General features: G+C 39.7%; 1 protein-coding gene across 2 annotated transcripts in view; it reads left to right on the plus strand.

Annotated features, from left to right (window-relative positions):
* Positions 1 to 27,037, plus strand: part of LOC140230548 (leucine-rich repeat-containing protein 61-like) — a 140,771-nt gene that overhangs the window by 84,641 nt on the left and 29,093 nt on the right. For both annotated transcript variants that reach the window (XM_072310693.1, XM_072310692.1), the window contains exon 5: positions 10,693 to 10,913. In XM_072310693.1, the coding sequence (XP_072166794.1) occupies positions 10,693 to 10,913 (221 nt within the window). The remainder of the gene's footprint in view (positions 1 to 10,692; positions 10,914 to 27,037) is intronic.

Here is a 27,037-nt window from a genome sequence, read left to right on the forward strand (position 1 = left end):
TTCTGGCCGCGATAAAGGCCATTGGCTCCAATTCACAAAAATTTCATGCCGCGAAAATGTCATGTTTTACAGTATACATTGTAGCATATTGTGCCAAACTGTACCATGTCCTGTTGATAAGCTTTACTGTTCAGGGTTTATGTTTGATTCCTCCAAATTCTTTCAGTTGTAATCCTACTGGTTCATGAGTTTCTTTACTATGACAGGTGCTAGAATTGTGAATGATTTGTATTAATTGGATTTGTATTGATTGGATTGGAATGATGAAGTTGTGAAAATTTTGTCACTTTAGATTAGGGACAAATCCCATTGTTTCAATGTCTGCTCTTGAGAACTTTGTAAAAAGCACATACAAATTATATTCACATGCACCAAAATGTTTTGAAAATTGATTCTCCCTTCAACAACTTGGGATGTTTCACAAAGAAAAGAAATACCTAAGTCATGCGTAAGTACCCAAATCATGCGTAACTCCCAAAATCATGCTTAACTTTATGCACAACTTACATGTTCTTTCACAAAGCTCTTAGTCATGCTGAAGTCCTGCATAAGTACTGTGTAAGTCCCACAAGTTATGTGTAACTTTACGCATGATCTATAACCATGTGTCAAGTTTATAAGTTAAACTTGGAATTTTTCAGAAAAATGGAATTTCACTGTAAAGACTTATTGTGTAGCAGCCAAGCTGCAGTTACCCTGTTATTTGTAGGAATGGACAAATGGGTGTAGATGATGTAAGATAAGTGATGAAGTCAGTGGTACAAAAGACCATGCAGGTCATCACAGCCAGCACCTAAAGTAAGGCTAAGGACCGCTATTTAACAAGTACTGCTAAATATCCTTTAACTTGCTGGTTTTGCTAGCTAAGTCGAAATGATGGATCACCAAATAACATGTTAGGCTGAGAACACTATTTATTGCATTGTAGCTTGTGCATTTCTTAAAGGACAAGTTCACCTTCATATACATTGTACATATGGAATAAGTGAATGCTGCAATATCAGTTACACACATTAGTAAAAGTTTGAGGAAAATTGGACTATCTGTTCAAAAGTTATGAATTGTGAAAGTTTCAGTGCAGTCACTACTGGATGAGAAGACTACTACAGTTTGTGATGTCACATGTGTAGAAAAGTAAGCAAATGTAAAGAGAATTTTACAAAATTACATCTTTTGGAAAAAGTACACATTCCCTAGACTTGTTACTGACTTGCCAAGTCAGGTTCAGTCTCTGATATTGCTGGTGTGGTTTAATTCTGCTTACGCAAATATTCAATAGAATGACATGTGGTGTACAGGTTCGAGTGCAGTAATAATTAAGCTTCTCCTTTACTGTATACGCCATATATTTCGTGAGTCTAAATTTTCGCGAATTGGGAATTCCCTTTGATTTCGTGAGTGGTTAAATTCGCGAATGTAGAGTCCTGTACTGAACAGGCTTAATGTACATGCGTACGTCACATCCACATTGGGATCAGAGTCAATATTTTCACGTGTCTTTAATTTGGCGAATAGCACCTGACTCGCGAAATTCGCGAAAATAAAAACCTCGCGAAATATTCGGCGTATACAGTATTCTAAGGACCAACTCGGCCTTGTGAAATGACTGCAACCATACACATGAAAATGATTCGCAGTACAGCATTAGACATTCTTTTAGATAAGGTCACAATTTATAACCAGAAAAGCACACTGAGAGTGCAGACCTCCACCAAGCAGCTACTTTCCACCAATGATCTTGCTCTTCCATAGAGATCAGTGATTTTCACCCGTACATATATACGGATGAAAAATCTGAAGCTCTGTTTTCACAAAAAGTCCTTACCCTCCCCCGCTCAGTCACTTTGCTCCCTCGCTGAGGATCTCACACCATCACATTAATGTTCCCCTGCATGTTATAATCGTAGTCCTTTCATGGTGATATTTTTCACTATGTTTAATTCCCCAGAAATATGCGTTTAAATGCTCTATAAACGTGGCTTTTGTACCTTTTTTTTTTTTTTTTTTTTTACAAAAAGGCCCTACCATGGGACGGGGGTATCCCCCTTTCCACAACCCCACCCCGCTCGGTCGATTTGCTCCCTCGCCGAGGATCTCACACCGTCACATAAATGTACCCCTGTGTGTTTATAATCATAGTAATTTGCACTGATTTTTTCCACTGTGTTAATCCCCTAGAAATATGCTTTAAAATGCTCTATAAACATTGGTAACTATTGGCCAAGCAATGGGTGGTACACCTGTCAATCACCAGTAAGAACCATAACCGTTCATGGAATCGATCAACTGACTGCATTCTCTGAGGCTCCTTTCATGATCGATCAGCATAAGTGTCTGCATATTTGGATGTACAGTTCACTTTCTCTTTTTAAAACTCTTATGCCCCTCTCTGCCTCTGAAAAAATATGGGCAGTTTTTCATCATGTGGCACATCTTGTAGCATATCGTTTTGATGAAGCTGCAATCCTTAGGCTGTACTTTTTACATGTTTCAATTAGTTTCTTTTTGATAGAAAGGGAAGAGTATGCAATGAATGCTGAATTACAGTGTGGATGATATCCTAGTTACTGAGCCTTGTTTAATACACTGGTATTGATTACTCTAAAAGTGGAAATTTTCGCGGTGTTGAAATTTTTTGTGCATTTCGGGCAACCAGAAACTAGCACGAGAATAAAAGCATGCGAATATTTTTGTGTGCCGTACATGTATGTTCCAGTAGTTGATGCCTTGATTCCATGGAATTAAAAAACCTGCGAAACTTGTCTTACCTGGCTGAGTGTGAAAAATAAGTTGTGTGAAAATATCCACGTTTACAGTACTGCAGTATGTTTGGGAAACAAGAAAGGTACTTTCTCTTTAGTAAGATAATTTCGTGATTATTGTCTTTAATGTTAACTTTCATTAGATGAAAGAAAGATATTAGTTAGGTTGAGACCACAAGCCTTAACCTCAAGGTTAAGCTTGTAGTTAGGGACCGTGAAGACGCACTTGTAGTGAGCTAACCTCAAGGTTTGCTCGATGTTAAGAGCCACGAGAAGTCTTATGGTTATCGCTCTAACTATGAGCCATGGGGGGTCCCCACTCGTAGTTAAGCACCGTGTGGACACAAAAATCAACTTACTGAAAGGGGCAGGAATTTAACCTCGAGGTTAAGATTCGTCATGTGGACGCACGTCGGAAGTTAGGGGGCAAGATCCGAGCTTAACCTCGAGGTTTCTTAACCTCGAGGTTAGGGCTTATCGTCTGAACATAACTATTGTTCAGAGGGGTGAAGGTTCAGGTGTGAGTTTCTTCAATTTGTCTCCCAATACAAATTAGATTTGTTAAGATCGCAACTGCTGATCTGTAAATTAACAAACATGTTGGAAAAAAGGAACCAGTGTCGCTGCCTGGAAAGTAGTAGATGACAGGTTCAAGTCCCAAATGAACACCATGCGCCAATTGGGGGCCGGGGGGGGGGGGGGGGGGGGTGGGCAAATCCCGCCAAATTAAGGAATCTTAAAAAATCTTCCCTAGAACCAGAAGTGATAGAGTTAAGCTAATACTATGAGTAAGTACATTTATGAATGAAGTTTCAACTTTGTTCATGGTGATTCCAGGGGTGCCCCCATTGGTGCCCAGGGGAGGGGGAGGGTCCTAATGGGACCTAAATTGTACATTTCATCTTCTTTGTGAAAACCCCATGATGATTATTTCACCAAACTTGGCAGGTAGCATCCCTAGGGGGTAGGATCTTAATTCATTCAAGTGGGCACCCTGCCCCCTCCCCTCGCCCCCATTAAGGAATCGTTACAGACATTCTCTAGAACCAGAAGTGATAGAGCTAAGTTAATACAATGAGTTATAGTGGGGGGGGGGGGGGGGCGCAAGGAACTTTTTGGTTCAAATTTTTCCAAACGCACCAAATTTGGCTCACATGTAGCCCAGACCATACTATTTTTATATTTGATGGGTGCCAAGAATGGAGCCCTCTGGGGCGGCCATTTCGGCCAAATCCAATATCGCCGCCATCTAGCTTAAAGGTCAATTACAGTTTCCTTGGGAAACAGGGAGGGGGATTGGATGGGTCCAAATGTGGGCCTCAATTGTACATGTTTATGTTCTTCTTGAAAACCCTGTAATGAGTTTTCACCAAAGTTGGCAGGTAGCATGCCTAGGGGATTAGGATCTCAATTTGTTTAACTGGGCACCATGCCCCCCCCCTTGGTCAGAGGCCCCTAGCCCCCCCCCCCCATCCATTAAGAGATACAGTCAAACCTGCCTTAGCGGCCACCTGTCTATAGCGGCCAATGAAAAATCCCCCCAAGAGTAAAACCCTGTTAAAGACCCTGTGTATAGCGACCACTGTCTAATGCAGCCAGCAGCCACAAATTTTGTTTTCCACGGTGGATTTTAATCCGTATATAGCAGCCAAAGAGCCGATAATTCAACATATTTTTCTGCTTTGTAGCCATGCCAGTCATTCATGAACGTTTAGTGATCGCCAGTATTATTTGCCATCACTGAATTCATCACTCATTCAGTCATAACACTCAGCGACTCCAACTCTCCCGCTTTCGACGGGAGATCTCCCGCCGAAAGCTCATCTTTTGCAAAATCTCCCGTTCTCCCGCTTGAGATTTAATTTCTCCTGCCCTGGCTCTGTGTCTCCTGCTTGAAATGATTTCTTACTTAGTGTCATTGTATGTTGAAAATTAAGCCTTACATAGCACGAGAGAGCATCTAGAACCCTAGAGCTTGGACTCCGGCCGCGAGGAACTTTGCGCTTCATGCTCGTGATGTGCACTTCGCGCACATCAAGTTGGAGTCTCCCGTTTGCTAGGGGTTTCAGGCGGAAGAATCCCCAAATCAGAAGGTGCTTGGGGTTGGAGTCTCTGAATAATGCATTAGTGTTTAGCTTTCTTCACGGCTGTACACATTAGTCTGGGTGCCAAAGCCACTTTTTGGGTCTAACCTTGTTTTACCGTCCACCCAATGTTTTTTGATGGTATTACCATATTTCGAGGGTGCTGAATCCGAATCTGGATGATGCAACTCTTGAATCCTTGAGGGTTTTGAGATATTCAAGATGGCCGCCAAAATGGCCGCCCAAACCGGAAATTCTCATGTATTTCCTTCTAAGTGATGAGAAATTGAAAATTCATGGTTTTACCCTATTTCGATGGTGCTGAATCCGAATCTGGATGATGCAACTCTTGCATCCTTGAAGGTTTTGAGATATTCAAGATGGCCGCCAAAGTGCCCGCCGAAATGACGGCCAATTAAAACCAGAAATTCCGATGTATTTCCTTCTCAATTGTGAGAAATTGAAAACAATTGATGGTTTTACCCTATTTCATTGGTGCTGAATCCGAATCTGGATGATGCAACTCTTGCATTTTTGAGGGTTTTGAGATATTCAAGATGGCCGCCAAAGTGGCCGCTGAAATAACCGCCAGTTAAAACCAGAAATTCCAATGCATTTCCCTCTATTAATGGTGAGAAATTGAAAACAATTGATGGTTTTACCCTGTTTGGAGGGTGCTGAATCCGAATCTGGATGATGCAACTCTTGCATCCTTGAAGGTTTTGAGATATTCAAGATGGCCGCCAAAATGACTGCCAAAACCGGAAATTCTCACGAATATATTCTCAATGGTTCAAAATTGAGAACAATTGATGGTTCTATCCTATTCCGATTTCAAAATGGCCGCCAAAACCGGAAATTTCCACGTATTTCAATTTCATGTTTCGCAATTGAGAACAATCTTATTGATTCTACCCTATTTCGATCACTGTGCTGAATGCGAATGTGGACGAAACCACCCTTGCATCATTGAGAGTTTGGAGATATTCAAGGTAGCCGCCAAAATGCTCGCTAGAATGGTGAGAATTGATAACAATTGATGGTTTTACCCTTTTTCAGGTTTACGTCAATGGCAAAATCTAAACCCAACCATAGTCTGCTGATAAACGAACGCATATAAAAAAAAATATAAAAAATCTTCCCTAGAACCAGAAGTGATAGAGTTAAGCTAATACTATGAGTAAGTACATTTATGAATGAAGTTTCAACTTTGTTCATGGTGATTCCAGGGGTGCCCCCATTGGTGCCCAGGGGAGGGGGAGGGTCCTAATGGGACCTAAATTGTACATTTCATCTTCTTTGTGAAAACCCCATGATGATTATTTCACCAAACTTGGCAGGTAGCATCCCTAGGATGCCCTGTTTGGAGGGTGCTGAATCCGAATCTGGATGATGCAACTCTTGCATCCTTGAAGGTTTTGAGATATTCAAGATGGCCGCCAACATGACCGCCCAAACCGGAAATTCCCATGTATTTCCTTCTAAGTCGTGAGAAATTGAAAACAATTCATGGTTTTACCCTATTTCAATGGTGCTGAATCCGAATCTGGATGATGCAACTCTTGCATCCTTGAAGGTTTTGAGATATTCAAGATGGCCTCCAAAGTGGCCGCCGAAATGACGGCCAATTAAAACCAGATATTCCGATGTATTTCCTTCTAAATGGTGAGAAATTGAAAGCAATTGATTGTTTTACCCTATTTCGATGGTGCTGAACCCGAATCTGGATGATGCAACTCTTGCATTTTTGAGGGTTTTGAGATATTCAAGATGGCCGCCAAAGTGGCCGCCGAAATAACCGCCAATTAAATCCAGAAATTCCAATGTATTTCCTTCTATTAATGGTGAGAAATTAAAAACAATTGATGGTTTTACCCTGTTTGGAGGGTGCTGAATCCGAATCTGGATGATACAAGTCCCGCATCCTTGAGGATTTTGAGATATTCAAGATGGCCGCCAAAATGACTGCCAAAACCGCAAATTCTCACGAATATATTCTCAATGGTTCAAAATTGAGAACAATTGATGGTTCTATCCTATTCCGATTTCAAAATGGCCGCCAAAACCGGAAATTTCCACGTATTTCAATTTCACGTTTCGCAATTGAGAACAATCTTATTGATTCTACCCTATTTCGATCACTGTGCTGAATGCGAATGTGGACGAAACCACCCTTGCATCATTGAGAGTTTGGAGATATTCAAGGTAGCCGCCAAAATGCTCGCTAGAATGGTGAGAATTGATAACAATTGATGGTTTTACCCTTTTTCAGGTTTACGTCAATGGCAAAATCTAAACCCAACCATAGTCTGCTGATAAACGAACGCATATTGTCCATCCCAGTTTGAACTTGCTGTACAGTGAAACCAGCTTTACCAGATATCTTGGAGTTTGTAAGATACAGCTGTGCCAGGAATGAATCCTGCAAGACTACAGATGCGGTTGAATATTTGAAAGATTACACTGTTTCATCTAGTACGTGATATGTTTTGAACACTAACAATCAGTGGACAAGACATACCCGTCTCGATCATATTGTGATAGTGATGTAGAGAAGTTTACTGAGATTCCCAATATTACCTGTTTTAATCCATGAACAGTTTTTATCGTTTCATCCATGAACACTCACATTGGTTAATTGGTTTATATTGGTGGTCTTGATGACATTGTTGAAGACAAGAGTTGGACATTTTTATAGTTCTGCTTCATTTTTTTTTTCAATATGATGCAATATTATATATGTATATATATATATATACATATATATATATATATATATATATATATATACATATACATATATATATATACGGGGCGACAAACCTCGTATCTACAAAATGTCACATGTTCAGGAGAAAAAAACAAAAACAAAAAGCTAACAAACATGGCAGCCAAAGCACTATAACAAATGAGAGAACCTTTCCTTTGACATGCCATGGTAGCTTCATTTTTGGGGTAAGACAGCTAAGGTTTGGACAGGACATCATTAACTGATTATCTGTTTGTTCAAAAAAGTTATTTTCACTAAAATTTCAGATACAGGGTCTTGTCGCCGAAGCGACGATTTCATATATGCACACGAGGGCATGGAAAAAAAACAAAACAAACAGTTAACGCGAAGTAAAAAACAAACAAACAAACAACAGCATGTAAGGTGATACTTGATAGTCCAGTGCTTATGAATATCATAAACATATTGATACACAGGTATCTACTATAATGGTCATGGATGCAACCATTTCAAGTGACGTAATCAGAATATGCCACAAGTTTCATAAGAGTACGCGTTGAGACTCATCAGAATGCAAGACAAATTTCAACACCAAATACCAGCAGGCCATAATCTAATATTACTTTTATAGCCAAAACGGATTAACTTCACATCAGTCTGCGGAGCCCTTATTGGCTACCACCGTCATTACATTATAACAATTGTGCATAAAGAAATTTTCAGTCTTATCTTTGTGTTTGTACATTTCAGTATTATGTCAATATCATTTTTCTTTCCATTACATGTCAAAGTTCCGTTTGAGACACATCGGAATATCTCATTATATTACAATACCATTGTGACAGTCATTTGGATGCCTTTATTAAGTTGGCTGATTTGACAAATTTGCTCAACCGAGTTGAATTTAAGAATACGGATTATTGCTTTTAATCACTCGCTTCACGTCATAGCCCAATATTTCACAATTTATAAGAAAATATAAAGGAATTTCCATTTATACAGGACATTTGTAAATATCTCAAAACCTTCAACACCCTCGAAATGTGGTGAGACCATCAATTTATTTTCAAATTTTCACCATTTAAAAAATATCAACATTGGAATTTAAATTTCTGCCAATTGTTTTGGCGGTCATCTTGGACATCTCAAAACCCTTAGGAACGCAAAAAAAGGCAACAACAAAATGTCGAGGGTGCTGAATAGGGTCTCAAAAATTTCAATATTGACAGTTATTTTGGCGGTCATCTTGGAATTCTCAAAACCCCCCAAAACAAAAGAGTTGCATCAACCAGGTTCGGATTGTTTTCAATTTTACACCATTTAGAACGAATTAGGAGCCTACATGGGAATTTCCGTTATTGACGGCCGATTGGGGGCTATTTTGGCGGCCATCTTTATCATCTCAAAACCATTAAGGATGCAAGCAAGTAAATGCATCCTGCAGCTTCAAATTCACCAAACTCAAAATAGAGTAAAACCATCAATTTGTTTCCAATTTTACACCATTCAGAAGGAAAAAGGGGGTCTGCATGTGAGTTTCCATTTTTGGCGGTCATTTTGGTGGCCATCTTTATTATCTCAAAACCCTTGAGGATACAAAATCTTTATCAAGATTCTGATTCAGCACCCTCGAACTAGGGTAAAACCATCAATAGTTTTTCAATTTCTCACCATTTAGAAGGAAATACAGGGGAATTTCCGGTTTTGGCAGCCATTTTGGCGGCCATTTTGGCGGCCATCTTGAATATCTCAGAGAACCCTTAACGATGCAAGAGTTGCATCGTCCTGATTCGGATTCAGCACCGTCGAAATAGCTCCTAACTATCATTTTTTTTCTTCAATTACTCACCACTAAGAAGGAAATACATAGGAATTCCGGTTTCGGCGGCCATTTTGGCGGCCAATTTGGCGGCCATCTTGAATATCTCAAAATCCTCAATGATGCAAGAGTCGCATCAGCCAGATTCAGATTCAACATTCTCGAAATAGCTCAGAACCATAAATTGTTTCGAACTTCTCACCATTAAGAAGGAAATACATAGGAATTTCAGGGTAATTTGGCTGCCATTTTGGCGGCCATCTTGACGGCCATCTTCAATACTGATCTCAATATCCTCAAGGATGCAAGAGTCGCATCAGCCACATTTGGATTCAGCACCATCGAAATAGCTTAGAACCATCAATTGTTTTCAATTCTCACTATTTAGGAGGAAATACATCGGAATTTCCGATTTTGGCGGCCATTTTGGCGGCCATCTTGAATATTTCAAAATCCTCAAGGATGCAAGTGTTGCATCATTCAGATTTGGATTCAGCACCCTCGAAATAGAGTAAAACTATGAATTGTTTTCAATTTCTCATCACTTAGAAGGAAATACATGGGAATTTCCGGTTTGGGCAGCCGTTTTGGCGGCCATCTTGAATATCTCAAAACCCTCAAGGATGCAAGAGTTGCATCATGCAGATTCGGATTCAGCACCCCCGAAATAGGGTAAAACCATCAAAAAACATTGGGTGGACGGTAAAACAAGGTTCAGCCTCTGGCACCCAGACTACATGCTGATGTGCTACAATTTCATAAACACCGGCATTGTTCAATGCATGAAACACACATGTGCATACGTACACACACACATGTACATGTAAGTACTTATAGATGTATACAACGATGATACATGTTCATGTAGGCAATGAACACAAAGTTGGATGACCTGTATATAGCGGCCACCTTTCTTTAGCGACCACTTTTTTTTTTCGTCTCCTTTGGGTGGCCGCTATAGACAGGTTTTACTATATTTACAAATCTCCAGAACCAGATGTGATAAGATCCAGGGGTCACTATGTGTATATGAGTTCGTTCAAATTCACAATATGATTTTATGAAATTTCTTCATTTCATTGAAAATCACCAGTTAACATAGCTCATGTAATGGATAATTTTGAGCAGAAATGGTGATTTACATGGCATAGCATTGAACTATTGAATGTCATGCCCATGTTTCTATAATTTTTCATGTGTTTGCATGTGTGTGTGTGTGTGTTTGTGTGAGAACTTAATACTTCTTTGTGGGTAGAACTCTCTACTTTGTACATTGTCCCTTCCTACCCCACACAGCTTTGATTCTGTCTACTGCTTGGCAACGTTGCAGAACTTAAAGGACCTGCGGTTTCAAGACCCACTCCAGGAATGGACAAACCCCATCTGCCAGGGCACCAGCTATCACTCCACCATGACATCTCACTTCTGCCACCTGCGCACGTTGGATGGTGAGCGAATGAGCGGCCAGGGGAGTGAGGTCTATACCGTCATGCGGCAGCTGGACAGAACAGTAGCAAGTGTGTTCCTTGTCTGCATGCAATCTGCATTCATTCCATGGAAAGCTTCTATTTATTAGGTGATACGCTATCAGTGTATTACCTATTGTGTTTGCTAAAATCTTCCTTTATTTTTTTTATTCTTTCTTTCTGGACAATTTTGTGTCGTCTATATCTCAACAATGACAGGCGCGGTGGAGCACCCCAATTTGCATCTCATTATCGCCCCGTTCTATTTGAATTTCCAACGGGCATCCACGGCTGCCCGAAACTGTGTGCATGAAAAAGTCAAATCTTTACCTTCTCCTTGTGCCGCTATGCGTGCCGCTAGTAAACTCAAACTTCCCACACTATCTAAGTTTTTAAAAACCTTCCTTTTGATGAAAAAATTATGAAATTTGCTGCACTAGAACTTGAGATATTAAAGCGTTTTGAAAATCACCTCTCGCAAAACATGCTCTCTGTTTTTTTCCGACTGGACTATGGCCGGGCTCCAATGTGTCCGAAATTGGCAACATAAGTTTATCAGGCCTCAATCCATATGTGATGAAAGTTTTCGCTTAGTTCCACCTGTACTTTTTGAGAAATCAACTTGTTTCAACAGGGTTTGGAATAGAAAATTGTAGTCAGCGAAACAATTGAAAATGACGTCATTTCTTTTCCCGTAATATTGGGCATGCGTGGTACAGTACGTGAGATTCAGGATTTCGTGCTCATTGCTGGTTTGCATGTGACGCAGTCAATTTTGCTGAGTGTCGCACGGTGGTGACTGCTGAGCTGCTGCCGCGCACGCTGCATGCAGCATGCAAAGCGTTGTGTGTGCTGTGACATGCAACGCTACAGTCACGCGATATATACTGTAAATGTGAAAATTTTCGCGGTGTTGAAATTTTCGCGCATTTCGCACAACCAGAAGCCAGCGTGAAAATAAAAGCACGCGAATATTTTGGCTTGCCGTACTGGAAGTGGTATGTTCGTGTACATTTGTGTCTTGATTCCGCGGAATTAAGCTAAAAAACACGCGAAACTCTTCTCACCCGGCAAAGCGCGAAAAATTAGTCGCGCGAAAATATCCACTTTTACAGTACATGGGACCGACCTGTACGCTTTGCGTTCGTGTCATTTTTGACATCACCTTCTGTCTTTTTTTCTGACACAACCATGGCTGGGAATATTACAGTATGACATTTAAGATGCAAGCAGATAAATAAATTTCGGTGTACTTTGTTCAAATGGCGCTTTGGTTCCGCAATCACACTTCGTGAATTTTAGGATGATTTTCGAGGCATATTTTTGGTAATTTTGCTCGCCAGGTTTTCGCTAAAATTTCACATTTTATCATTGTCAAATCCTTTAATATGTTATATGTGCATATTCGGACATGTTTTCAAATTCAAACTAACTCAATTCTAATCCGAAAATAGGTTTCCTTAAATTGTTATTAGCTTGAGAAGTTGTTTACTTTTTCTCAACTACGCGAGTACATGTTGTTTACTTTATGCAAATGAGGCTCGGCTGCCGATGGATTTCTGCGAGATAATTGGGGTGCTCCACCGCGCCTGATGACATGACGAAATAACATGAAATTTTTAGTCAACATATCTCATGACAAGATCTAGCGACAATAACATTTTCATGACGATAACATATCTTTGACATCATCTAGGCGCCATTTTGTGATTGATTTTCAGACAATGTCACATGATCGATCATGACTTCCTCACTAAATGTCATTTCTTCATCAATTTCAGTAGACATAAAGCTGGGTGTTCATAATGCCATACTGGACGACGAGGAGTTTGAATCCCGAAGGATGCTGTTTGATTTGATTTGATTTTTATTTTCTCTTTTTCTTTATTTTTCTTTTTTTTCTTAAGCAGTTCAGCTTCACTCCGACGTCATTTATCTTACTATTTCATCAAGTATACGCACCCCCACGAACACAAACATGCAATTTCCCTTATTTTGTATTGGAAGTTACAGTGCTTCTATTGGTCATGTGAATTTTCGGTTATCGTCAAATTACAATTCATCTTGCTGAACATGGATACTCAAGCAGCAGAGCCCTTAAAAGGGTTCAGTAAGTACAGTAATTTGTAAACCGCGCTTAAGTCGACATCGCATAAGTTGACAACTCGCTGAAGTCGACACAATAAAAAAAGTCCCAATTTTTACCTTTGTTATTCCTTGAAAATTTCTTCGTCTTAGTCGACATTTATAAGTCGACAACTCGCGTAAGTCAACCTGATTTTTCAGTGCCAACTGAGCTGAAATGCATGTTTATTCCCTCGTCTAAGTCAACATAATTTTTCGCTCAAAATCTTATTGCCCATTCTCTGAAAAAGAATTGTTTTCCCGCTCCGATTCGCAGCATTTCTACTCGGTAATTCGCTAGCGTACGGCGCGGTAGCGTTAGTACCATGCGTCCATTGTCTTGTATGCCAGAATAGAAAGGGCATACACTCATTTACACTGGAGTATTACATGTAGTACCCAAGGTAGTTCACTTTCCCCCTTTTCTCCCTCTCGTTATTCTCAAAACACACAAATTTTGTACACCTATATGTCCCAGTAGATATTCATTATCTGAACATGAAATATGTGTTTTTGTTAATCCGAATATTCTAATGTTAATTATTCGGGGTCCCGTGTTATCAAAAGATAAATTTAACGTTAAGTCAAGATAATCTATGATTAACCTCTCATATTACATGTAACTCTAAGTCCACTTAATCTATGATTAACTTCCAAATCCACTTGAAGTCCATTTTATCAAGACACCCAGAGTTGAAATCAACTCCAACTTCCTCCCAAATCAATTATAAGTTTTCTCAACCGCTCCAAATCCATGATAACTTTACAGTTGATAAAATATCAACTCTAAGTAGAGACAGTCTAGGTAGACTCAATTGTAAGGCAATTTACAGAAGAAAGATGACTGTCACACTTTCCTAGTCTAGCTGGGGTCTTGTCACAAATGTTTGTCTGTTAACTGCTCACTTTCTCTAACATTTAGTTGCGTTTCCTTCATGTAATTATGGTCTTGCATGAAATTCACGATCGGCACGCATTGCTTACGCGACTGCTGCACGCAAACACCCTAGATAGCAGTCTCAATCCCAGCCTGCGCGCCCGGCGCCTCAGCCCGCCAATCAAGCCATCGCCAGCAAGGGCAATTAAGTAACCGAGTAAATGGAACCGCGTCTGTGTGCAATGCATATCTTGCCACAGAACCCAGTTTGTCAATAGATACTAATTAAGAGTTCAGTAGGCCTATACAGAAAATAAAGAGTTTAATTCTGTAGCACCGAGTACGACACAGTAACTTAAGATCTAACCAGTGAATAGGCCTAACGTTTAATAGGCCTAAGTAACGTTACACAGCGAGTCGTTTGTACTAACCGTAACACTGCATGACTAGCGGCGTCTACTAGGTCTAGAATTTCGACATGTAGACTCGCGATCTATTCTTTACAACGCCGATCTGCACCGTAGAGGTAAAAACAAGCTACTGTAGTCACCACACTCTCACAAGTTTCCGTACACGTAAACACACAAGACTTGAAACAATGCATAGCCATAGGCCTACACGACCTTCACCTTGGACAGTCAGTTACTCTACGTTTTTTATATCCATGTCAATGAATACTGCAACTGAGATCTTACGAAGTGCAGTGTGCGGGATCTTTACGGTACGCGCGTACGCAGATTTTCGTTGAGCTCGAGATGTGCTAGATCTATCGACCTACTTTTGTCAATACAACGCAAAACAACTGCATATTTTGCGGTTCTGTTGCAAACATACTGCTAATTCAGCTGCTGTAGCGCTAATCATACTGTGGTGCACCAGCAGACTATGCTTCCGTGGCTTTGTTATGTGGCAAACAATACATTCGTGATTTTGTTGTTTGTTTTGCTTTAAGTATTACATTGTTTTTAAGCAAACAGTACCGGAAACCAGCCTCGTCCTGTGTTTTTTGTTTTGACTAAATCAATAATCAAGTCATGACGATGAGCTATAACTATAATCAACTATCAAGTCTCTTCGTAAAACGGAAACATACAGTTGATTTCAAGTTATAGCGGACTTCAAGTTGGATAAAGTTAGCGTTGATTTCAAAATCAACGCTAACTTTATCTTGATAAAACAGGGCCCAGAAGCGGTATTAGAAACCTGGGCCCTTTCTAGAAAATTTATTAAAATGCAACTAATAATGCAACTTAAAAAAAATAAACTGCAGGTGTATCAAATCACTTGCAACTTTTGCATTTAAATGCAAGTGCGTTGCTGAAAAGACTTGCGTTTGATAATCATATGAAACTAGAAAATAATTGTACGAACCTGAAACGCAATTGCGTTTAAACGCAACTCTAAAAGTCATATGCAAGTCCATCAAATCACACGCAACGCTGCATTTAAACGCAAGAGCGTTGCAGAGAAGACTTGTGGTTTTCGTGCGAAACTAGAAACTGCGTTTAAAAGCATCTCTATATATCTACGGAAGTACGTTATTGTTGAAAAGACTTGCATTACTTTTTTATTTCGTGAGCAAAATTTAAAATTAAACACAAATCTGAAAATCAAATGCAAGTCCATCAAATCACATGGAACGCTGAAAAGACTTGCGTTTGATAATCGTACGAAACTAGAAAATTGTAGGAAACTTAACTCAATTGCGTTTAAACGCAACTCTAGAAATCAAATGCAAGTGCATCAAATCACAAGCAACGCTGTATTTAAAATGCAACGGCATTGCAGAAAAGACTTGCGGTTTTTGCACAAAACTAGAAACTGCGTTTAAACGCATGAAAATTTACGGAAGTGCGTTATTGTTGAAAAGACTCATATTATTTTTAGCTCACCTGAGCCAAAGGCTCAGGTGAGCTATTGCGATCGCCCTTTGTCCGTCGTGCGTCGTGCGTCGTGCGTCGTGCGTAAACTTTTTACATTTTCATCTTCTTCTTGAAAACCCCAGGACCGATTTTCATCAAACTTGGCGGGTAGCATCCCTAGGGGGTTAGGAACTCAATTTGTTAAAATGGGCACCATGCCCCACCCAGGGGGCCACCAGGGGGCCCAAACCCCCCAATATTAAGGAATCTGTAAAAATCTTCTTCTCTAGAACCAGAAGTGATAGAGCTAAGTTAATACTATGAGTTAGTACAGTGATGACTATAGTTTCAAGTTTGTTCATGGCAGGATCAGGGGTGCCCCCCTTGGGACCCAGGGGAGGGGGTGAGGAGGGGTTCTAATGGGACCTAAATTGTACATTTTCATCTTCTTCTTGAGAACCCCATGACCCATTTTCACCAAACTTGGCAGGTAGCATCCCTAGGGGGTTAGGAACTCAATTTGTTAAAATGGGCACCATGCCCCACCCAGGGGGCCCCCAGGGGGGCAACCCCCCCCCTAAATTAAGGAATCTTTAAAAATGTTCTTCTCTAGAACCAGAAGTGATGGAGCTAAGATAATACTATGAGTGAGTACATTAATGACTGTAGTTTCAAGTTTGTTCATGGCAGAATCAGGGGTGCCCCCCTTGGGACCCAGGGGAGGGGGGTGAGGAGGGGTCCTAATGGGGCCTAAATTGTACATTTTTATCTTCTTCTTTAGAACCCCATGACCCATTTTCACCAAACTTGGCAGGTAGCATCCCTAAGGGGTTAGGATCTCAATTTGTTAAAATGGGCACCATGCCCCACCCAGGGGGCCCCCCAGGGGGGCCCAAACCCCCAAAATGAAGAAATCTTTAAAAATCTTCTCTAGAATCAGAAGTTATAGAGCTAAGATAATACTATGAGTGAGTACATTAATGACTGTAGTTTTGAGTTTGTTCATAGGAGATCCAGGGGTGCCCCTCTTGGGGGCAGGGGTTGGGGGGGGGGTGGTTGGGAAGGTCCAAATGGGGGCCTGAATTGTACATTTACATCTTCTTCCTGAAAACCTCATGATGGATTTTCATCAAACTTGGCAGGTAGCATCCCTAGGGGGTCAGGATCTAAATTTATTAAAATGGGCACCATGCCCCACCCAGAGGGCCCCAGGGGGCCCCAATCCCCAGTAATTAAGGAATCTTAAAAAATTTGGGCCCTTATTGTACATTTTCATCTTCTACTTGAGAATGCCTGGTCAAATTTTGGTAGAGCTGTGAATAATTTAGATTAGTGACTGCGTGAAAGGTGAACTTGCGATACTCAGGTGAGCGCTAGACCCGCGGGCCTCTTGTTTTATTTCGTAACGAAACTTTCACCGTGACCGAACTTAGTCTGCACTAGTTAGCAGGGGAAAGACCTCGCAACATTTACACGTTTCAAACTACCGAAACGCATGCTGCTTCACGAAAATGAAATGTCAATGAAAAAATGGTAACAAACTGTTGTGACAGTTCGCTATGCCGAAGGTTAAAATCTGAGTCCAAAGTTAAATTAGTTCGACAATGGAAAGAGGTTTGTTTTTACGATGTTAGTAGTCCGAAAGATGTTGTTTTTGGATGAACACACTTTTCTTCTTCTTTTTATTTCAGACGGGTCCGCGCCATACAGAGCGGTAATGTTGCGAATCGGAGCGCGAGAACAATTCATTTTCAGAGTATGGCAATAGAAATTTAAGCAAAACAAATATGGTGACTTAGGGAAGGAAAATCACACATATTTCAACTCAGTTGGCACTGAAAAATTATCTCGACAGAATCATACGAAATCACATGCATATCTTCGCAGCAACGTACTTGAATTTAAATCGCAAAGTTTAATGCATTTGGGGAATTTGCGTTGGATATTTCAAATCAAGTTTACAACGCGAAGTGTCTAGAAACGAGCCCATGTTTCCGATCCCGCTCTCTTAAAATCTCTCTAGAGATTTGGGAATTGTGCGTTGTCGTTACTAACCCGCGCAAGATTTATGCATGAACTAAAACATTATTGCTGCTGATGTCAGCAGGCATGTTTTGGCGGCAAAAGGAGTAAGATTTGGGTAGCGATCCGCATAGTGAATCAAATCTTACTCTGTACATGGGACATAAGTTTTCATTTGTAAGTCGACGTGTTTTGCTCAGTCCCGATTATGTCGACTTACGCGAGGTTGACTGTAGTTACAATATAGTGGCATATTTCGTCCAGGTATAAATCGCATTGTCATGTAGCGGCACACACTCGCTCTATTTCCCTTTGTTTTGTATTGGACGCTTCATTGTTTTACTGCCAGAAAATTTTTACGGGTTTGTATCTATAAGAGTTCTCCCAACTGATCATATTACATAATGACAAGATTAGATATAGCAGTTTTGGTTATGCAAATAAGGGTCAAAGTTCATATTTGAAAAGACCAATATCAAAGCCTTACAATTGTGGCGAGTGGTTTGTGCGGCACGGAGACGAACGCAAGACGATGCCTCCCCCATTCTGTACTAAATGTAGTGACACCGAATGAGAATAGCGCTGGCTCAATGGGTCAGCGAACAACACTTTAGACTACAAATCTCCTGACCCAAAATGGCTGTCCGAGCCACGAGAGCTTCCGAATGGACGCACACTCTCAATGCGCATGCAAATGAAAAAAGAGCCACGGGTCTTCTGGCCTCTCTCCTCCAATCACCGCAGCTCGCAGTCACAATGTTTGTGTATGATGCGTACACACATACGCACACACACGTGTGTCAGTGGCAGCATTGTCCCACACGTTAATATAGCACCGAGTCTGGCATTGCGCAATTGCATGCACAAACTTCAGTCGTTCGGGGGATTTCGAAATAACGCAGCATTAGGGGTGACGATCGTCCGACTTTAAAGTCAAGATAATCTGTGAAACACTTTATTGTCATGTTTCAATTTGTTCGTGTCAAGGACGACATGGTACAGTTACACTGTACTAAGAAAACATGCCTACTTGCACACGCAGACATACGCATGGGACTTTCCATGTGGTTTGTATGATAGAAAAAATTTGCTCTGAATCATAAAGGTACAAAAAATTCGACTTCACTAACATAATCATTGCAGCAATATAACTTTAGATCGCTATATTGCAGTGTTTTCGTTGTCGATCACGGGTGACCAATATCTGATGACTCCCAGTGTATCACCTAACTCGTCTTCAGTGACGAGTTTCATGTCTCGTTACCTTAGTAACTGCATAAGGGCAGATGTCCACTAGGGCGCGGACAAGCCCAGGAAGGGTTGTGGAAGCAAATTCTGTCATTTCGCATCCTGTCTGCGTCAGACGCGGAAAAAATGTGCGAATCAGCTTGTCCTGGGACATTCCTAGGACTGTCCGCGGACAGTCCTAGGAGTGTCCTAGGAATCGCTCCGGAATAGCGCGACATACCCCGGAATATGCTAATCATAGTCGAGCAGCGCGGAAACGTCTAGGATTACACCAGGAATGATTAAGTCATGAACGAGGACAATCAGGATGACTTGCAGACAACAAGAGTTAGACATGCGGACAATATCAGGAAATAGGCCAAGGTTGTAAATTTGGAGCAGACTTTCGCTTTTTCTCATTTGACTGCTAGCCGTCATGGCGGTCACACCAGCAGAAATGCGTTTACCAAACGCCCTAAAAATACAAGCATCTCTGTTTTCTTTCAAAGCTAGTTTAAAGAAAAATATTTCAACTCAATATATTTATTGAAATAAAGTATAATTATTAATATGTTTTTTTTTGGTTTATGTTTTGGTCTGCATTTATTAGTATTATTGTACTCATACTGAAGAATAAGTATATTATGAAATGGCCCCAACACAAACATTCAACTCACCTATTGCACTTGCACAACACTCACATCTTCTTTTCCCTCTAAAGCATACTATTGTATTGCAATGTAGAACAAAAAATGTACTTCATGGACCATCAGCCCAGTCAAGCTATACTTATGCTGACAGTCTCCTGCTTCCTTATTGAATCAAATGTACTGCCTCATTTGTATTAAATATATAACTATAAATGTTATGGATGAATGTATAAACTGCATTTTTGTATAAATACGAACGAATGAACGAGCACTGGCCCTGGTCCCCTTTAAAAGTGTTAGGATGGTCAGTATGTAACAAGTTGAATAATTTTTCAAGTTTATAACATAATACGTTGACATATACATTGTATATATATATATATATATATATATATATATATATATATAATGTCCTCATTCCACTTTTGTGGGGTTTGAGTTGGGTGGTTACATTTAAAGCGAACTAAACAATGCACTGTGTATACGATGTCATGGCAACTATTAAAAATCCTTCAAATCAAAATGACTTCTGAAAAGAACGCAAAAAATAAGTTATACTCGGAGCGGAGAGTGCTGCTTCCTCTTTTTCCTGGTTACTGTTGTCAGAATATCCACTGCCTTCTGCTTTGATTCCTTCAATTGGGACTGGAAAATGCTGATATTTACCTTCCCTAATCAGTAGAAGAGAGGTTTGGCTGTGGGACTTGCATGGGGACCTCGCCTCCCTTATTAGTCTTTTTTGTGTTTCATTGACATGATGCTGCATTGATAATAATAATAATAATAATACATACAATTTCTATAGCGCTGTTCTCCACTTTAATTAAATGCTCAAGGCGCTTTACAATTGTACATCAAAGCAAACAGACTGAAGATACAAGTACATCACCGTGATAGAAGAAGATGAAGAAGCAGAAAAAAAAAAGACATGAAAGTCTGTCTTCAAAAAAGCACTGGTCTTCAAAATGCACTGCTAAACAAATATGTTAAGGGTAATATTATTCCCCCTGCTTTCTGAAACTGGTCAGGCAAGTGCTCTTACATTATGGCAGAAAAGTGAACAATTTTTTAATTCTCGTAATATTCTTATGCCTCTGCCACAAAGTGTTGCCGGAGGCATTATGTTTTTGGGTTGTCCGTCAGTCCGTTCTTCCATCCGTAATCAATTTTGTGGACAGTGTATCTTAAAAACCGTGAGAGGCGCACATGCTTAAGGTCAAAGGTCAAAAGATCAAGGTCAAATGCTCAAAATTCCACTATTTCCCCGGTATCTATGCAACGCAGGAAGGTATTTTCTTGAAACTTAGTGTATGCATGCACCAGGCGCAGCGATACGGTACAATTAACTTACCAAAAGCATATGACCGCGAAGCCTCATTCGCATAAAGTAGACAGCTTGTGTATGCAAAACCACTGGGGAGGTGTTGCAGGACAATCGCAATATGTCACCTCAGAAACCATCAACTGATTAAATCTATACAGCAAATTGAAGAAGAAACTATTCTCTAACTCGCAATGTTAGTTATTTTCGGTTTTATTGAGGATAAACCTGTGAAAATAATGTCGAAACTTAGCTTCCAAAACACAAAATTTGGTGTCAAAACAAGTATTATTTTTTCACATTTTCCTTCATTGCCCAAAAATGAAACTTCAATATGACTTATATCCATACTGTGTTCCAAATATTTTTTCTGTATCATTTGGCACAAAGATATGTCCCAAAAAAAATCGAGATCACTGTTACTAGTGACCCATGTAAAATCCATCTAAAGCATAAGCAGTACGCAGTCTGATGTATCGGTTTTCGTGCTGCCCGAAACAGTTGAAGCACATTGCAGGGTTCCTCTCTTGCCCACCCACCACCCTGTGGACAGAAAACCGAACCCTGTCGCATTGCGCCGAACCTGACACCGCTGATTGGCTAAGCGTGCACTGACCAGTAGAGAATGCATGCGCAGGAGGATGATGTAGATTGTGCATGTCCAGTATTTCTCTTTAAGGTGCATGGTCCCGGTGTTTTAGTCAAATGTGTACGTGGGTGCACGGCGCAAGTTTCCTATAGAGACCTACGCTATCGACTTCTCTTTGGCGCTTACGCTTTGGCCCACTTTCCCGAGTCCGAAGAAGTCCGATTCACTGTAGTCAGTGGTGCGATCACAGTTCGGCTCATGATTCAGCTGAGGAGGATGACAGCTTATGCAAACTTCTTTTGTGATGTCATAATAACAAGCACATATGCACGCACCCTGGCATTACTACAGACTGCGCGATGCGCAAAGAAGACAACAAAGGCAACGTTACTTAGCAACACCTACGCACTTTACTCTTGATGACAGCTCATGTCCCTTGGGGAGTTGAAGGTCACCACAAGGTCAAAGGTAATAGGCGGGGTCAATTAATTCTGGGAGTTAGAAAAACAGTAATTTCTTCTACGAGAATGGGTGCGACATATTTTGCCACCTGCCTTGTTCAGTATTGAGTCAACTTCGATGACGAGTAGAAGTGTGGTTAATTTTGTGCAGTTTATGCTTTCTCTGCATAATGATTATAGATGATAATTATATTGGATGGCATTATCTACTTTATATGTGACCGTGCACCTCAAAACGAACATAAAGTCGCACACACTGATTTTGCGTGAGGACTGAAAATAAGTGAAATGGGTCAACCTAGCCGAACTTGACTTTTTCATATTTTCTCAAAGAGCAGGTCTTCTTTTACATTATGCTAAAATTTGGTATCATAAAAAATGGGCAGGAAAGTGTGTTTTAGCAGTTTATCTCGAACATTTTTGGTAGAATAGTGTGATTAGGTGTGTCTTTAGAATCCCTTTTTCATTTCTGAAAAACCTTGTCCACACTCTTCACTTTCAACTCTAATAACTTTTGAAAGGATAGTGCTACTGCTTTGAAAGTTGGCATTAATTATGGACAGAATGTGTTAATGAGGCATGCTTAATTTCAGTTTAATCTGATAATCCCTTCATTGTTGTTACTCCGGTGGTTTACTTCCTGTTTTTTGTCCCATTCATCGCACAGCCAGCACGGATTGGTAAAGATTAAGCGTTTGAATAGACACTGTACTTCAGAGCCTCTTTTCTCAGTTCACACTTTTCCTGAGTTTGTGCTTTCTTTCCAATATTTAGATAGGTTAGGAGAGTTCATTTGATTTGAGTTATACATCATTTTAAAGCTTAAAGTCTGCTCTTTCAGAATATGGTCTTAACTAAAAGTTCATGTCTGGCCACTTTTTGTTTGTTTTGAGGTGCAGGGTCACATATATATATAATACGCGAAGTAGTTGTTGTCGCGACCTTATGTATTTCCTGTTTTATTCCGGCGTTGCTGGTTTTTCTATCTCCTCCCGAGCCGTCGGCTCCGGGGCAGCTGCGACCGGTGCCGTCGGCCGCAGGAGAGTATCCTTCATCGAATGGCGCGGGTTTCGACCCCGCTATGCCTCCGTGTCGACGTCGGGGACGAAAAAGAAAAATTAATTAGATAGATGCATAATGCATTTTTGTGCGTGACGAAAGAGCCGAGCGTTTTAATATTCACCGATCCTGCGCTGGACTCCTACTTTCTCGATAGTTCATCTTTTAGCTTGCAGAGACAGTGGGATACTAAAGATGATGGGTGCAGTAAAATCTCTGACATCTTCTGGCGGACACGCACGCACGCACACAATGTAATCGCGGGTATGCCATCCCCACAGAACTCTAGAGTTCTGTGGCCTGCACCTGTGTATGTATTGACGATGGTTACACGAAACACTCTCTGTGTGCGCGTGATATGGACTCTCATATGTTAATACACGGCGCGGTCATACAAGGGCATTTTACGTATACAGTTCGTGCCCAAATGAAAACAACGAATGCTGTTATTTTTATGTATTTGCACAACTGCAGGATACTATGCAGCTCAGGTACGTCATTTAGTTTACTCTTAAGTCGGGTATCATTGTACTCAGACTGTTCAGGCTAAATATCCACTTAAATTTTGTCCTTGCCGATCGTACCCTTCCATATCAGATTACACGCGCCGCTGTCCATTCGTTTACTGCGTAGCTGCTGTAAACATGAATATTCATTAGATGAGCGAACATGGGGGAAACCCTCGCTTTGCCAACCGCCTATTTTTGAAGTTACAAGTGGAAATAAAATGGGTGGTTCTATGGTCCATCAAACCAAGTTTTGGTGATAAAAATTAAAAAAGAGGGAACAAATGAAGACAAAATTATTCTTCTTTCTCCGATGACGTGGGAAAAGAAATATTAGAGAAAAAATATGAGGCCGTGAGACCCATGGATTCCCACGGGTGCCTATATACTTATTGAACCCAATGAATATGATCTCCTCCCTAAATAATAATGATGATTATAATGATAATATAATGATTATTATTATTATCATTTTTTTAAAATTATTTCCATAATGAAATAATAATCATAATAATGGTTATAGTTATGATAATAATAACAACAATAGTGATGAAAATAATAATGATAATGTATAGTCTGAAGGAGATAAACGGGTGGTTCTATGATCTACCAAACCAAGGTTTGGTGATAAAAACAAAAAGAAGAGAGCAAACGAAGATGAAAATATTTTATTTCTGTCAGCACAATAGAACAAAAACATTAGAGGTCTATAAAAAAAAATATGAAGTAGTCCTGCTCAGCACAAGTAGTGCAGTGGAGCAGTTTAATGTTTTGGACAGTTTGCGCAAGACTTTCTTCAGAAAAGCTTTTTATCAAGAACAGAAAGATGGGGGGAAACAGATTTTTAAAATTCTTAACAAATTAACATTTCCTCCTCCCTTTGTTAATCATTCCTATATTATGACTCTACTCTCTCCTCTCCCCTGAATGATACATGTAATAATAATGTTAGTAATAATAATAATAATGATAATAAAAAATAACAATAATACGCTGAAATAATGATGATAATACAATAGGCCAATGCAAATGAATCGGGAAGGGGTGCTATGATCCATAACTTAAGAGTGGGCGGAAGAGACACAAACAGTACTGGATTGTTTTAATTTTCAAAATGAAATATCAATGAAAATGAAGGTATTTGAAACGTCTATCAGTCGTAGAGTAAGCTTGATATGACGGAGAAAAAAAGATATTCACTATCCTTGACCGATAAACTTAATTCCCTTGATTCATCCCCATGTCAATGAATTATATAAAACAATAATAAAACCGCATGACTATGATCTCCCCTCCCACAAAATAATAATAATAATAATAAAAATATAATAATGATAATGATAATTATTATGATAATAAAAAACAGTGAACAGTATCAATGAGATAAACGGGTGGTTCAAATTTTCATTATAAAAACAGAAATCAGGGAGCAAATGAAGATGAAAATATTCTTTGTGTATTTCTTCTCACATAACGTGGTTGAAGAAATATTAAAGAAAAAATAGGAAGCCCTGATGAGACCCGTGGATGCCACGGGTGCCTAATACTTATAAAACCTAATGACTATGATCCCCCTCCCCAAATAACAATAATGATTATAATAGCAATATAACAATAGGGGCCTAATACGAATAACAATATGATAATCATAGTGATAATGTATAGTCTGAAGCAGATAAACGGATGGTTCTATGATCTATCAAACCAAGTTTTGGTGATTAAAAACAAAAAGGAGGGAGCAACTGAAGACGAAAATATTATGTTTTTCTCTCATAACGTGGGAAAAGAAATAGGAATGAAAAAAAAAATGCGAGGCCTTGAGACCAGCCGTGGATTCCCTCGGGTGCATAGATGCCAGAGCAGGAGGTATAATTAATATCAGAGTCATAGTGTCAATAGTATCTCCCCGTTCCGACGGGAAGAATCTGTGGGTAGAACTTTTGGGTGGGTAGAACTTGCTGCTAGTAATTCATAGAATACTGTACCAGGAAAATACCCGGAAATAGGCCAATTTGCACTCATGCAATATTGGCCCTTACTGGTGCAGCATTCCCTGGTATCCCATTCATAGCCATCCAATATAATTATGAATATTGCATTAAAGATTTTGGTAAGTGTCCTTTGTGTGAATCCTTCACAAATATTGATACTGCAAGTTCATGAAGTTTATCAACATTTAATAATCCTAAAATGTTGCATATTTGCCTAGAACCTAGTAGTACTATAAAGTAGAGGAAATGTAATTGCTCTCATGGCCTTTTTCTGTGCTAGAAATTTACATTTTAGCTGGCTTTTGTAACCACTTCCCCAAACTTCAATTTAATGAAATATGTGTGTAATTTAATAAAGAATTCATACAATAGCATGAGAACAATTAATCCTTTTGAAAATGCATGGCCAAGTTTTCTGCAGGTATTATTGCTAGCGTGAAAGAAAGTGCATAGTGACAACATGCCCTCCTAGGGTCCCCCAAAGCTCCCCAAGTTTGCTATGTTCTTATAATAGGTACATTATATAAATGTAATGTACAGTGAAACCCCATTATAATGAGCTAGGTTATAACGAGGAACCGCTTTTAACGAGGTGATCGCATCAGTCCCGTTTCCTTTGCGTGTAAACCTATGTCAGAATGGATTGGTTATAACGAGCTAGGTTATAAGGAGATTCTGGTTATAATGAGGACATTTTTGGTGCATCATGATAAAGAAAAACATACACAATCTGATTGGATACAACGAGGTTCCATTTCTTGACCTGCCGCTTTCAAACACGTGACAAACGAAACATTGAAAGTTTTTGGAATGCATGTGCAGCTCATCATTATATCCTGTCCAATTTTGGTTCCAACTTCCAGTTGTTTTGCTGGGTAGTAAACATAATACTAGTGTGTATAGTACATAAGAAATTGAAGCCAAAATAACAAAATTTCTTGTTATCCTCCCGGGTCATAATAACATAAAAAAGTTAAGTAATGCATGTTAATCTACTTGAGCCAGTGTTAAGAAACAACAACAACAAACACATTTATACAGTTTTAATGGATATGGCTTTGTTCATTATCATTTAACACTGCATTTCACAATGAAGATTTTATTCTTTCAGAGTGCTCTATGAAGATGAGATATGCGTAAAAAGGATCATGATCTTCCAAATGTAATCCTGTCGCGTATCTTTTTAAGAACGGATGTAAAAAATGCAAAGAGATTTCAGAAGAAAATAAAGAACGCATTTTCAATCCTTTCGGGCGCAAACCTCATGTATACCTATAAGGTTACAGCCGAAATAATTCACGAAATCATTGCAGTTCCACTGGGCACCAACAGCGTAAAATACCCATCAAGTTACGGTAAACATAATATGCATGCTGCTGTTTTTGGGCTGGTGTTTAGAAAAATTTAACAGATGCATTTTATACAACTAATTATGTTCATTATCATTTTACACTATATTTTATGAACAAAAAATTGCCTTCTTTCA

This window comes from Diadema setosum, chromosome 7 (genome assembly GCF_964275005.1).
Source record: "Diadema setosum chromosome 7, eeDiaSeto1, whole genome shotgun sequence".
Lineage (NCBI taxonomy): Eukaryota > Metazoa > Echinodermata > Echinoidea > Diadematoida > Diadematidae > Diadema > Diadema setosum.